The sequence below is a fragment of the Brassica napus genome, chromosome C6 (genome assembly GCF_020379485.1).
Source record: "Brassica napus cultivar Da-Ae chromosome C6, Da-Ae, whole genome shotgun sequence".
NCBI classification, from domain to species: Eukaryota; Viridiplantae; Streptophyta; class Magnoliopsida; order Brassicales; family Brassicaceae; genus Brassica; species Brassica napus.
In genome coordinates this window covers 20,500,319-20,516,173 of record NC_063449.1, presented here as the reverse complement: position 1 = coordinate 20,516,173, position 15,855 = coordinate 20,500,319, and the positions used below count along the sequence as shown (strand labels likewise).

General features: G+C 37.2%; 1 protein-coding gene and 1 pseudogene across 1 annotated transcript; both read left to right on the top strand.

The window, feature by feature from the left end:
• On the top strand, positions 1-99 carry LOC125589449 (annotated as a pseudogene).
• A 2,097-nt stretch (positions 100-2,196) lies between these two features.
• LOC106391378 (probable serine/threonine-protein kinase PBL7) lies at positions 2,197-4,766 on the top strand. The gene is made up of 6 exons (XM_048760584.1): positions 2,197-3,067; positions 3,132-3,389; positions 3,487-3,662; positions 3,746-3,825; positions 3,901-4,048; positions 4,139-4,766. The coding sequence occupies exons 1-6, from the start codon at positions 2,470-2,472 to the stop codon at positions 4,496-4,498; spliced, it is 1,620 nt and encodes a 539-aa protein (XP_048616541.1). The 5' UTR covers positions 2,197-2,469; the 3' UTR covers positions 4,499-4,766.
• Positions 4,767-15,855: the final 11,089 nt, after the last annotated feature.

The following is a 15,855-nucleotide window of genomic DNA, read 5'->3' as shown; positions in this document are numbered from 1 at the left end:
AATCCATGGTGAGGGCATTTTCTGCCGTAGTCATTGAAACGCTCCCACGCATCGTTCATCAGTGAGTTGTCTGAAGGAGGAAATCTTATTCCTCAATGCAGTTGTTCTCGCCTTCGTGTAGAAACTGCTTAGGAATGCTAATTGGACATGTTCTCACGAAGTAAGAGATCCGGTAGGGAGAGAGTTCAACCACCGTGCATCCTTTCCATCAAGAAAGAACGGAAATAAGTGCATGATATAGTCTAACGATTGTTTAAGTTTATTTAATATATATTAATTTAAAAAAAAACTATAATAGTAACACTTGATTATTAAATTTATATAGACTTTCCATTCCCGTCTAACGATTGTTTAAGTTTCGTTTAATATATATTATTTTTAAAAAAAAAATCGAGTAAAAGTTCTTACATGTATGTATTGACATTTTTCCACATGTACGAGTAAGAATAAAACTAAAATAGTAACACTTGATTATTAAATTTATATAGACAGTGACACTTGTTATTTTTAAGGTTTGAATGTCACGCAAAGAAAAAGTAGGAGAAAAGCGAGAGAAATGGTGATGCAGTTCTATCTGCATATATTGTGCATTCACTATTTCACATGCAGAACAAGAAAAAGAAATACTCCTAATGAGTAAAATAATTATTGAACTGTATGCAGAATATTTTATTTGTCAAAAAAATTATACTGCACACTCTTACAAAAAGAGGCTGGCCAAATACAAACACCTAATGGGGTGATTTTTTTTCTTTATTTTTGCCACACACAACTTCATTTTAATGCATAAACCCAAAATCATCTCAAGTACTAAGTTTTTAGTTTTTTTTTTCGTTTTCACATATAATAATTTGAAGTTTTTTTTTGTTTATTAATTTCTTACAAATAGTTTTATTTCAGCTATCTCAATCAAATTTAAATTAAACAAAAATTCTCTTACAATTATACTTTAATATTTGTATTTCATCTTTTTATGTAATAATTTTGTTTTCACGAAGTTCCTTATAAAAATGATATATAAAATATATATATTCTTTTCTATAAATATTATCTTTTATAAATACGTTTAAAGAATATTATATATAATTTATATATTCACAAATTTTATATAATTTCTTTGCAATAAGTAGTTATGTATGTTTTATAAATCATCTAAAATTTTGTAACACTACCGAGGAAGCAATAAATATTTTTAGACAATGAAATATTTAATATAATTTTTGATTTGTTCTTACATATTTATTATAATACATACATGTGCTTTTATCTTCTAGTTCAACTTTTACATTTTTGGTTGTCTTAGATATTTAAATTTCATTAAAAGAATTTCAAGATTTATTTAAATACATTATTTTATTAAGAGAAAAAGACAAAAATAGCACTAAATCAAGTTTATGTTTCCAAACTAGCACTCAAGGTCAAAAGTCACAAAAATAGCACTTAATGTTTTATCAAAAGTCACAAATTTAGGGTTTAGAGTTAAAGGGTGGGGTTTAGGGTTTAGGGTTTAGGGTTTAGAGTTTAGGGTTTATGGTTAAAGTTTAGGGTTTAGGGTTTATGGTTTAAAGTTTAGGGTTTTGGGTTTAGAGTTGAGAAATGAGGATTTGGGGATAAGATTTCTAATTTTGAAAAATAAAAAAATTAAAATTTTTAAATGATAAACTTAAAAAGATGCTATTTTGATCATTTTAGTTTTTGAGTGTTATTTTTGTGATATAAACTTATAAATGTGCTATTTTAGAGATTTGCCTTTTTATTAAACTAATTTGATCTGCATTTGTTCTGCTTGATTCGTACGATGTACATTCGTTCAGGTTGATCTTTATTTTTGGATCTGTGTCACCCATTCTCAGCTTTACTATGATTTTTTTTTTTAAAGTGTATATTCTCTCTCTTCAGCCATATATTATGATTTTTTTTAAAAAAATACATACTCTCTCTCTTCTCTTCTCCATTATTTAACAGAAGCATAACCTCGTGGGCTCATCTTTTGTCCCCTTTTTGAGTATTAGCATACAGCTTTATTTGTTAAAAAAAAAAAAAAAAAAAGCATACAGCTTTACCCATATGACCCAATCTTTAAATTATTATTGTTACATTTTATCTTCTACATTAATACACTCATTAATTTATTTGTTTTGTAACGCTCACAATTATTCTAAACTCGATTATTTTTAAATCCACTAATCATACCTTCTCTTGTTTTTTCTTGTTCAAGATCACCACAACACCTTAACGGTATAGAAAAATAAAATAAAAATGTATCCACCTTCCACCATTAATCATATAATTAATTTAATCACTCTTCTTCCACCTCCAACTTATAAACCTAAAAATTGCGTAAGAAAAAAAAACAAATATATTCTCTTTCTCTTCCATCAAGCAAAGCTACAGAGAATCAAACATTTTCACTAGAAAGAATCAATAATCTGGGTAATTGTGCTCTCTCTCTTTCTCTTGAAATCTGTAATGGGTTTTTATGGAGGAGCGTCTGTTCATCCACGAAGCTCAGAAACAAATCTCCATGGCAATTCTGTAAATATCCTCCCCATTCTCACTTCTTCACCTTCTCCAGATCTCGACGGTGATTACAATGAGAAAGGAATCAAAAATCGTTTGAAAATTTTGATCTTTGATATGGGTTTTGCTTGTTTCTTCCCTCCTCCTGCTGAATCCAGCTCAGTCGAGAACTCCGGCAGCAATGGAGGCGGCGGCGAGAACAACAAGGCGTGGCTATTGGCGGAGACAGCTCCGGAGAACATGAACCCTGATCCGCACTCTGTTCGTTCCTCGTTTAGATTCAGTCTTTGCTCACAAGTCGAGCTCGAGAAGATGAAAGGAGAAGAGCCTTCGCTTTCTGCTTCGTCGTCTTGTCGTAATCTATCAGTCTCCGGTGGCTCTGCGACGGTTCTGATGGTGAATCTTGAGAATGGAGTTAAGGAAACTACAGACGACTTGAGGTGGACGAGAGCTCGATCTCTGGAGAAGAGCATTTCTCCGGTGGCTAATACTCTGGTTCGGTTCAGCTACGGCGAAATCGTTGCCGCCACTCGTAACTTCTCCAAAGGTAATCCCTAAACTTTGTTATTGAGCGTAGTTCCATGGTGAATATTTGAATCTGTGGTTTTTAGGGAGAGTGCTGGGAAGAGGAGCTTGTAGCTATGTGTTCAGGGGTAAAATCGGAATTTGGAAAACGCCTTTAGCTATCAAGAGACTTGATAAAGAAGACAAAGAGTCTCCAAAATCTTTTTGCAGAGAGTTGATGATTGCAAGCTCACTTCATAGCGCAAACATAGTGCCTCTTCTTGGTTTCTCTATTGACCCAGAAGAAGGTCTATTCTTGGTTTACAAGTATGTCTCTGGTGGTAGCCTGGAACACTATTTACACGGTAAGAGAAAAGCTTGCCATCTCCACTGATTTATAGACCAGACCTGAGATCTTAAAGACTAGTTTTAATTTTCAATTTTTTTCTGTTTGTGTAATAGATAAGAAGAAGAAAGGTATGAAGGCTGCTTTTGGTTTGCCTTGGTCAGTAAGGTACAAAGTTGCGTTAGGGATCGCAGATGCGATTACTTATTTGCATAATGGAACAGAGCAATGTGTTGTTCACAGAGACATCAAACCCTCCAATATTCTTCTTTCCTCGAAGAAAATACCAAAGGTAAAGAGTCTAAAGACAGAGCCTTTTTGGGAATGTATGATTTGACTTGATCATTGATTTATGCTTTCCTTTTCACTTTTCAGTTATGTGATTTCGGGTTAGCTACTTGGACCGCTGCACCTTCTGTTCCTTTCCTCTGCAAGACCGTGAAAGGCACATTCGGGTAATGAGCTAGACATGAGTTTTGTTCTTTATCCTAGATAGCCTGTTTGTAATGATTTCATTAACCTTCTTGCAGATATCTGGCTCCAGAGTATTTCCAACATGGTAAGATATCTGACAAGACAGATGTTTATGCCTTTGGTGTTGTGTTGCTTGAGCTAATAACCGGTAGAAAACCAATTGAACCTAGAAGATCATCTGGCGAAGAAAATTTAGTTGTTTGGGTATGTCACTAATGTCACACTTTATAAACTTTACTGGTATATTGGTTTGCATCACCAAATATTTAAGGTTGTTTTGTAATTTTACTATAGGCGAAACCGTTGTTGGATAGAGGGATTGAAGCTATAGAGGAGCTGCTTGATCCTAGGCGGCGATGTACAAGAAAAAACTTGGTTTACATGGAGCAGATGATCCGTGCTGCAGCTGCTTGTGTTATCAATGAGGAGTCTAGAAGACCTAGTATGGAAGAAATTGTGACAATCTTGAAAGGTGGAGAAAGAGGATTAGAGCCAAGAACATACTCAAGCAGGAAAACTAATACAATTCTTTCGGGTATGATCGACTCTTATACACAGTTGCAACAGACCAAATCCGAGATGAAATGTCATCTTGATCTTGCTATGCTTGGAGTAACCGATTTTGAAGACGATGACCATTTGTACGAACGGTGAAAGGGATGGATTGAAGTGTGTAAATAGGTTATTAATGAAAAGTTTTCTGAATCAGTGAATTTGCTGTGTGTACATGTGTTTAGTCATTTTCATTATGGAAAAAACCGGTTTAGTGTCTTGTCGGTTTGGTTATGTAGAGAAAGCCGATTATCTGGTTTCATTTTCAGTTTCCAATATTTTGGGGCTTTTTGGGAAGTTTATTAACAAGGGGGTTGAAATTGTTATTTATTTGATAGCTAAAGGAAAGTTTGCTGTGATTGCCGAACGACATCTAAAACGTGTTTTACCCTATAGAACAGTTTCTAAGTTTTTATTCCACTCTATGTCACTCATCACTACTAAAATAGTTTTTCTGAATAGAAATCCAACCATTATCAAGTCTTTTTATCTAACTAAAGTGCTCCTACAATTTTCTAAAGTTTCTTCTATTTCTCGAGACAAACAAAATTTTGAAATCAAAAAGCTTTTTCACATCTCACTATTCTACCTCTTGATCTCAGGTCATTTATGCCGCAGCTCCTCTTCGCCGTTTTTTCTGGTCCTCTTCCGTGACCACCGGTGAACCTCAGTCAAGCTCGATCGCGAACCCGTCACAGTTCGTCTTCTCTTTCGCCATGAAATCAACACAAACAAATTCTTCCTCCACGCCGTGCTCTTCAATTCATCTCCCTTATAATGTGACAGTAGCTCGTGGTGGTTGTGATGCTCGAAATCCGCCGCGGTGGCCGTGCCGAAAACTCACTATTTTTGAAATCTGTAGTTGAAATCAATTTATAAATGATAAAGCTACGATCTTGAAGTGTAACCTACAATTATAAAGGAAGAGAATGGAAGATTATGTGAAAGAAATTAATGGCGGCCGCAAAAATTGTTGCGAAAACCCCTACCAGGATTTGCTGAAGAGAAGGAAGGATAATAACCACCATGCTACACTTACTTTACCCATATTATGTACATGTAATACATATTATTTATAATTTTTATTCAAAAATTAAAAAATAAACTAAATACAAATCCCAGTTTAATCTCTGTATAATCTCCGCTTTTTTCATTAGGTGTTACGTCCAACCCAAACGTACGACGCCTACCAAATTTTCGAACAAGGCATGTATACATTCATGGGTCATACACATGGATAATAATGTGTATATACACTATTATATTATGGTATTGTGCAGCTAGTAGTGAAAGAAGCGTGCTCCCATATTGAACAGAAAAAAATAATTTTTCTACATGAAAGCATGCTCCCATATTGAAACAAATCGATGAGACGAGATTTGCAGAAAATATTTCATAGGCACACATGTTTATGCATTGAAAGCTAGGTTTGGAAGGTTTCCATTCTGTTTACATATCACTCAACTTGTGCACATATATTAGTAAATTTTTAAACATATCTAAAGGTGTTTGCGTGTTTAACATAAACTTTCAAAAGAAATTTACATGTACACATATGTTTTTGGACCTTGCGAAAATGGTCGACGTGTTTCAGATTGCGGCAGAAGTGGTGGCGTTGAGATCTCTGCTCGCTGATTCCATCTCCTTCAAGAGTAATTTGACCCCTACACATTATCTACACGTACGATGATACTATGTATACAAAATTTTCATTATCCATATGTACAATAATTCACATGTACACCAGTTAACATGTACACTTTGATAAATTTGGTATATTTGCAAGTTCATAATGAAGGTCAATATTGTCAAATAAGTTAGGATATTTTATGATTTAAATGATTTTGAATATCTTGGTTTAGTTCATTTAGATCATTTTAGGTTGCATTTAGAAGTTTTATATTGCACATGTGTGTTTATTTGCACTGCATACCATGCACATATCATTTGTTTTTAGTTCATTTAGGTCATTTCAAAATGCATTTAGAGGTATCTGGTCCATAGTTGTTTTAACATGGTCTAGAGTGCATAATTTGAAAGTTCGGGTAAAATCAAGATGTTTCTGCATAACTAAAAGTTTGGGGTTAAAACAAAATTATACAAAAGTTGAAGAACCAAATGTGCAAAAATGTCAAAATTGTCCATTGTTGCTTGAGTTTCACTATATGACAGCCGTACGGCCATCACAGCGGGATTCATGTCTCAGAAGAAGAAAATCGAGGCGGAGAATTCTATTCCGGAGCTTCGGATCTGTAACGGCCTCAACACAACAAAGAAGTGACGTCTTCAATATTTTTTTTTTTTTTTGATTAACCTGGAAGGATCTCAACCCCCAGGGGACTAACCCCTCGGCGCGAGACAGCCCATTTGTTACTATGGGAATTAGATACCCAATTGCCTGGCCAAACACTTGGGCATATCTGAGGAGGAGGATCGAACCCGCGGCCCTTAGGACCAACGAATTCGCCTCGCGCCACTCGACCACAAGCGCTTGGTTAACGTCTTCAATATTGTCCATGTTTTTTTTTGGTCTTCAATATTGTCCATGTTCTTAAACGCATACACAACTTGTTGTTGTTCTTCTTCTAGAAAGGATAGATCTTCAGCTAGAAAGCATCAAATTGGTGAAGAAAACGAAGAAGGATATTTTAAACGAAGGAGTTGTAACTCACCACTACACCACCATAAAAAATGCAGCTTGACATATCTCTCAAGATAGACTGAATAATATAAAGAATAATTAAATACAAATTATCTTAAAAATATATATTTTTTTAAAAGGGTTTCATTTTATTTAAAAAAAAGTTTCATTTTTTTTTTTAAAAAAAGAAAGAAAGCTTAAGAGGAAGAGATGTAGCCAAAAAAAGAGAGGAAGAAAACGAAGAAGAAGAAGAAGAAAGAAACTGGGACCACTTGATTTTGTCTGCCAAGAAACCTTTGGTTTGGGATCCACAGATTTTTAAATTTAGGTAGTTTATAGGTAGAAAGTAAGTTTGGTTAAAGAAAAGAGCAATTTACCGCATATGTTACTTTCTAAGTTTTTATTACGTCTTACGTCACTTCCTACTACTAAGGTACTTAGTAGTTTTTGGATGGTAAAAACGTCATTACACCTAAAGCAAACAAACCTTTTCGTTACTCTTTTCTTTTTGGGAAAATTGTTTTTTAAGCCAAAAATGGTAACTATGTCCCATTAGACTAATCTCATATATTTTAGGTCTCATTATGTTAATTATTTTCAAAATGGCAATAATGTCCCTTAATTTTAGTTATAAATTCGAAATTACAATCAACAAAACTTTTGTTAAATATTAAAATATAATAAATAACTAAAGTAATTAAAATAAAAAAACACTAAAAATCTTTTTTAAAAAAAAACTAAACCTACACTTTATGTCCCACGATTTTTATTTTATTTTTTTTCTCAAAAATCGTTTTTCATATATGGAAACTGAATATTTTCAAACCATTTTTTGATTTTTTTTTTCTGAAAAATCATTTTTTTTCATATATGGAAACTGAATATTTTCAAAACGATTTTTTTATTTTTATTTTTTTCTGAAAAATCATTTTTTCATACATGGAAACTGAATATTTTCAAATATTTTCTTCCCATATTTTTCGGAACTGAGTATTCTTATCCGTAGAATACATTAAATCTGTAGAACTATGTTTCTAAAGATTTTTAGATTTATAGTAATGTGTAGATTTTGATTTATACAGGTTTTAGATTTACAGTAAATCTGTAGAACTCGTTTTCTACAGGTTTTTAGATTTATAGTAATGTGTAGATTTTGATTTCTACATGTTTTAGATTTATAGTAATCTGTAGATTCCGATTTCTACAGATTTTAGAGCGATAGGTTAAGCACGAAATGTGTATTTTAAATATTTTTAGAATACTATTATTTACGTAGATCATGTATTCTAAACATAGTAGATTCAATGAAAAAAGTGGATTTCATTTTCTACTTCGTAGAATGCTAATTCTACTTTATGTATAACATAATTTGAAATTATGATTTAAACATTTTTAAAATTGAAAAAATACCACTAGGTTTATATGGGTATTTCATCAGCAGTTACTATTTTTCCACTTTTTTTTAGTTTGTAAAATTCTTTATTTGATTTATTTTCGAAAATACTAAAGGCCATAAAGGTAAAATTGGTAAAAATAATAGAATTAACCTAATGGGACATAGTTACCATTTTTTGGGTCTAAAAAAAAATTTTTCCCTTTCTTTTTTATATGTCACGTGGGTTTACTGTTTCGTTTATTTGCAAATTGAAAATCTAATTTTTATATTGTTTTAATTTTACCACACACACACAAATCACTTCATCTCTATTTTATCTCTAAATCATAGGGATAAATTATAAAACGAAGGATACAATGAATATATATCAATGTAACTCCAGCGTCTACGCAAAATCCATAAATGTTACGGATGTGAGAGTAGTTGATGGCTGAGAAAGGCGGCATAGTAGAAGATGAGGAGGATGGAGAGAGTCTACGTAGTTGGTTGAAATAAAAATTTACAGAGAAGAATGTGGGGAGAGATGACGACTTGGTGACAAAGAGGAGTGCAAGAGTGAAGAAGAGTAAAGACACAGAAGATGGCGATGAGAGGCGGGAGGAAAGTGTATTGAAAGATGGTGCTTGTTGGGTTTTTATGGCAGTGGCGCGTCGACCACAAAAGCCGACAACATCTCAAGAGCAAGGTGGGCAAACAAGCTCTAGTATTTTATGAATAGAACATATGCCAGGTCAACAAAAAATAATAGTTTAACATTGTCCATATGTACGGTTAATTGGTAGATACCCTCATGTTTTTTTTTTTTTGATAATCCAGTATCCGACCACTTTGCGTGATCGACTAGCCCACCGGGCCTGAGCCCATGCCATTACAGGAAGACCGAATAAGTTATGTGAAACTTATCTGTAATTTCTTATGTTAGTTATCAATCCAAAAAAAAAAAGGTTATCAATCCAGTTTTTCTTATAACAATATAAAATACTCTCTATGTTTCACCCTCATGTAAACTTACTCGTTGATGTACACAAGTATACTAAATTCGTATATTCACCAAACTCATTTTAATGATTCTGTATCACCAGCATGAAGCTGTCAACGCTAATGTTTAGACTGTGTGTTGTCTTCAAGGCTTGAATCTATCAAATTTGTTTATGGGGTATTAGTTGCAAATAACTGATACCACTCAAATTATCCTAAAGAGTGATTTATACTCTCTCAAATAAGAAGTCGAGTTATAATACTTAGGGATCGAATTTACAGGGAGCCAAGGAACCTAAAAAATCTAATATGATTTGTTAAGCAAAATGGTTTGAGAGATTTAAATGTAAATTGCAGTTTAATATTGAACAAGTGTTTGTTCAATATGATTGGTTGAGGTTTTGGTGCTTAAAAAAGAAATAGTTAGACTTAGAGTTTTTATTCAGGAAACTTGGGATTATAATTCTACATATGTCTGTTAGGAGTTTTCAAGGCTCCTAAGACAAATGTTGTAGTATAAATGATTGTCGAACCAGTTCTGAGAGATATGAAAGCACCGAGAATGCAAGTAATCACTTAATCTAAGTGCAACCAATGGTTTTTAAAAGGGTTTTTAAACTATAACTAACTAGAAGGAATAACTAAATGATACTTTCTTAACTATGAGAAAAAAGAACTCATGGATATAGGGATTAGACCTCGGGTGATCGAGTTTCGAACTAAGGATGGCAAACGATCAATCAAACTATCAACCTTAAGCTTAGACACAATCCTAAACAAACTCTATGTCTAGATGAATGTTCATTTACTAACACAATTCAAACATCAAATGTCTTTGGTTGAATAATATGAAAGTAATCATAACTAGCAAGTCCAATGGCTATCTTAGCACCTCTAACAACAAATGTCTTTGGCAAAGTATGCTAAAAGCTTAGAAGAGTTGTCTCGGGCATTTCCTCAAACACCTTTCGGGTGAGAAATGCCTAAGGATCAACAACTGAGTGGCCAACTCAGAAAATGCATTATGTTCACTCTGTTAGCAAGGAAATATGAATGATCTACACTAAAACATCCTAGCTCTAACCTAATCACCCTTAATCTTCCTAACCCATGAATTCAAAGGGTGATTACTCACTAATCTCCATGATTCCTCTTAAACCCATGTTGGCGTTCAGATTAATCATGTAGAGAAACACAGAAAATAGATATAAGAACACAAAATTTCAATAACAAAACAGATCAATTGATTCAAGAGATGACTTTCCAAAGGTTTTTGGTGGTTTTTCTTAAGAACAAAAGATGATCCGCCTCCTGGTGGCTCACAGAGTATTAAAACATAGGTTTAGAAAATAAAAACGTGCATAATGAAATGACCAAAAGGCCCTTGAGAAATCATAAGTTCGAGCAGAAATAAGACGCGCAACGACCTCTGCTCGTCGCTCTGACAAGTCGCTCCATGCTTCGGGAGCGACCTCGCTGTGTCGCTGCGAGAGGTCGCTCCGGACTCGTTCTCGCGTCTCCGAGTGATGAAAACGCGAGCGACCTCCGCTCGTCGCTCCGACAAGTCGCTCCGTGCTTCGGGAGCGACCTCGCTGTGTCGCTGCGAGAGGTCGCTCCGGACTCGTTCTCGCGTCTCCGGGTGATCAAAACGTGAGCGACTCTTCCCTGTCGCTCCGTTAAGTCGCTTCATGCTTCGGAAGCGACCTCGCTGTGTCGCTGCGAGAGGTCGCTCCGGACTCGTTCTCGCGTCTCCAGGTGATCAAAGCGCGAGCGACTCTTCCCTGTCGCTCTGGTAAGGTCGCTCTGATAGGGAGATCAGAGCGACTTGATGGTGTCGCTCCGGTAAGGTGCTCGCCCAATGATCGCTTTAAACACTTCTTTTGAACTCCAATTGCACCCAAATGTCTCCAAGAACTCCATGTGGTACTCCAATACCTGATAAGGACTCATGTATGCAAAATGCAACCTAAACATGGCTAAATCCTAATCTATATGATCAAAATGCACATGGGTGAATGGATAAAACAATAGAAATATGCAAGATATCAACTCCCCCAAACTTGTTCTTTACTTGTCCACAAGTGAACTTTCTAGAACTCATAGGGAGAGAGGTTTTAAGGTGGGAGCTCATAGCCAAAAGAAACACAACTAGCAAACACAATTAGCACACTCTCTTATTACACTCTAGCTTCTCTAGGCCTATCTCAACTCCTTTTGCCCCTACACTCATCATCAAGCATTCACACATTCAAATCAACCAACTCTCACATTCATTAAGCACAAAACATCTAGTGAATTCTTGCAAATGGTCAGTCAGTCCAAGTCATTTGGGTAAGGGAAGGCTTTTAGTCAAGTGATTTAAGAGGTTCGAAACATAAAATCTTTAAGGTGGTTTACTCTCGAAACAAGTAGCCTTGACATTGCACATAATATATCTAAGAAAGGGACCAACTCATGCATACAATGCTCAATCTCCATTGTTCTACCCTTTTCCCAAACATACAATTACACAATCTTTCCCCAATGTCAAGCCCAACTCACATCTCTCACCAAAAGATCTCAAGAACGCCCTGCACACAAAACTCTTTTCTTTGAAATCTCATAAGGATTTTTCTTAACTTCAAAACAAAACTTAGCTCTAAACAGTTTTGCTAGCCCCCTTTCTTCCTTTTTTTTTTTTTTTCATATATATATATATATATATATATATATTTTTCGGGGGCCAAGGCTTTTCATAAACTGAGCTAGAAGTTTCTCAACTTATCCCATAAAGACTAGTCAATTAAGCACAAGAGTTCACTCTTTTCCTTCCACTTTCTCATACTCCCAAATCAAACTTTACAACACTCACCCCCATCTATGGCTAGATAATGACGTGCCTAATCTAGCAAGAATGAAGATCAAGCATTGTCGTTCCCGATACTCTCAACATTATGCACATGTAAGACTTTCCTAAGAAGGCCTCACTCATCAAATAATGAAAGCTTAAAAGGAGGGAAAGGTTTTTGGGAGTGGTCTACCACTAGAGTTTGTCAAAAAAAAGATTGGCATAAAAGATGCGACAACTCAAGTGTGTATAGCCATGACTCAGTACACAAGGGACCCTAAGCAAGAAGCATTAAGTTCGTTTAGTTCAAATAGGGTCGTAGTTGGCTTCAAAGACTAGGTTTCATTTATCAACAAGTTTCAAGAAGAGTTTTCAAGGCACGAAACATACAAGTCTTTTCGAGAGGTGCATAGCTTTTCAGGTGAAACGTAGTGTTCTTTATAAGGCATTTAAAATCATTGCTCCCAATGCAAGTGAATGCAACCTATATGCCCTAGTCTCTCCTAGAAATGCAAAATGATGCAAACTAAATGAATTTGTTTTTTTTTTAATGCAAATAGATATGCAATGCATGACTCATGAAACAACATCAAAGCAAACATGATCAAATGCTTGGTACCTCCCCCAAACTTGAGTTACACAGTCTCTGTGTTGTCACGTAAAGAGAGAGATACCGAAAAGAAAACTAATATGCAAAAAGGAAATGGTATATACAAGGGAGAGAAAGAAGTACCTCCTATGGATAGTAGGTGGGGGCAGATGCCCCAGCATCATCGTCGTCAGGTGGGAAGGAGGTGTAGTAACCACCGGATGCTGAACCGGAGCCTCCATACCATGGTTGGCTCTCAACCTCGTCAATCTCGACTTCACTATCAGAAGAAGCGAGGGACGGGGACTTGTTATCGGAAGTGGAAGGTTGAGTGGGTGGGTTCCTCCACTTACGCTGAAGCTGCACAGCAGTGAGGGGGAAGCCAAGAGCATCAGGCGGAGGTGGAGGCTGGGGGTTTGAGGTGTTCGTGAAAGCGAAGTCTGCTGAGCTACATCCAGCTATTCCTCCCCTGGTTAAGACATAAGCTACTTTCTTCATGAATTTGGTTGAGGTCTTTGCCTGCTTCCTTACTGTCTTGCTTAGCGCCTTGCACTTATCCTTCAGCTTTTCTATCGTTATGTCATGAGCCTTGTTCCACCTCTGAAGGCGACTAATGTGGTCATGAGCATCACGAAGAGCTCCAGGGGGAAGAACTCCATCATGTGGCTTGAAGTAGTAGCGCGGAGGTCCATAGATATGCTCAGAAGGGTCTGCAACAGGCGAGTCATATCGCGTAGGAACACTCCTTCTCCTTGATGGAGCAGCATTAACTGGATCGAGAGGCCCGTGTTCTCCAAGAAAGTACTCCTGGGGTATGTTGAAGCTGATAGCTCCAGGTATCTCTAAACTCGTCATGTTCCGGTTTGGGAGAACCACTTCGACTGGCTTGCCCTGCAAGTAGTAGTGGTAGACGTAGTCCTTCCCATACATCCCACTAAAATAGGTAGCAATCCTCAAGTAGGTGACATCAATGAACTTAGGTCCCGATGCGTCCTTTCCCAAGGGAACATTCAGAAATTTGAGCAGTGGTGTGATCATTCCACCTATCCCCATCTTTGGGCGCGAATCAGTGGTGTACCACGCCCAGTCTCTGTAGTGCTGGAGATGACCCACAAAGAAACTGACCATCCCGAAGGTAGCATAGATGTCGGTGCTGGGAAGGGGTAAAACTCCAGGTTGGGCGTAGGGACGGATAGCCGGACAGAGCAGTCGCATGTCTTCCTCAGTAACCGTACCAGCTTGCTTCCGTGGGTAGAATGCATGGACGAGCATCCGGTGGAGGTAACGTATGGACGGGTGTCGGATGTGTGAGTTCTTGTCAGCCCCGGTAGTTTGTTTGTTTCCAGTGATCAACTTCCAAAGCTCCGTGGGAAGGTTCTCACACTTGGGTAGGGAGTGGTCTTCTAGGTTCTGGAACCCCATGACTCTCCCAATGTCCTTGAAGTTCATGTTGTATTCTCGTCCATTGACCTTGAAGATGATTTTGCCCCATCCTTGCCTCACATGCGCGGTGTCGTGGTAAGTGACCGCAAGAGAAGATAAGAACTGACAAGTGACATCCTTGTAGAAAGGATATGCCATGGTGAGGAGTTTTGGCATCTTCAAATGTCCTAGCATCTCCTCAATGTCAGATTCAAGACCCAACTCCTTCAGCAGATCAAGGTCGGCGAACCTGGTTGGGGTCCAAGTGACCTCATTCTTCAAGTGATCATACAGCTCCTCCACAGATGGAGTTTTCGCCCTATCTCGATCAACCGCAACCCCTTTGCCTTTGGACATCTTGGCTTTCTTCGTAGGTGTCTGCTCATCAGCACTCTCAGTTTCACTTTCCTCATAGTTGGGAACTGCTACACTTTTCCCTGCCCTCTTCTCCTGTTCTTTCGATTTCCTTGTAGCCAAAGTCTGTTGTCGAACAGTTCTCTGCGTCCCTGAGCCAGTTGGCTCGCAGGGCAAAGCTTTTCCTCTTAGTGTAAACTCTTGTCTTTCAGCTTCTTGCCTCTCACCTTCCAACTTTTCCTTTGTCTTCTTAACCATTTTCACCTGAAAAATTAAAAACTTGAAAAGGGATAAGTAGATGGAAGTAAAGACGGGCAAGACTTTGCAAGTGAAAATTGCAAAAGTGAACTTAACAAATGAATTATCAATTTAAACTCAAGTTCAACACAATGCAACAATTCTCACTCTTGTAACACCTTAACGCTTTCACCCACAAACACACCCAATTAAGGTCAAATTCGAAAACCCCCAAATCCATGAACCCTAATTTTGCCAAAGTGCAAATTAAACTCAATTTCACCATTTATTCGACAACCCAACTTGATAGATAAGCTTTTCCTAGTCTATTTCACCACAATCTAGCAAGAAAATGACCAAATTTCGATTTTCAAATCCTAGGGTTCATGGACCAACGAATTTGAATTTAAAAAACTCAATACCTTGCTTTGGATGAAAGGAAATGGTGAATGGGTGGTGAGGAATACGCTACAGGGGCGAAAGCTTGGATTAGAAACAAGAACTAGTTGATTTGGGTGAGAATTGAGAAAGTTTTGGGATTTTTGGTGTGGGTGAGTTTGAGAGAGTTTGAGAGTTTGTGAGAGGAGGGGAGAGTAATAGAGATGGAGTCGCGGGGGTTGGGGGTAGTTTTAGGGTCGTCCGGTTCGGTCTAGGGTGGTTAGGATCGGTTTACTTGAATTAAACCGGGGTTTAGAGTTAGAAAACTTACCTGGACCGGTTCGGGAGCGACGTGAGGGTGTCGCTGCGAGAGGTCGCTCCCGAGTCGTTTTCTCGCGTTGTGATTCGACGAAAACGCGAGCGACCTTGGAGTGTCGTTCTCGAAACCTCGCTCTGGAGCTGGAGCGACTTCGAGGTGTCGCTCCCATAACGTCGCTCCCAGCTGGAGCGACTTCGAGGTCTCGCTCTGAGACCTCGCTCCCACGCACGATTTTTGCTCAAACCTGCATCGATCAAGCACCTGCACACGACTTCTCTCTTTCTTTTTTTTTTTTTCTTTTTTATGCAATAAGATGAA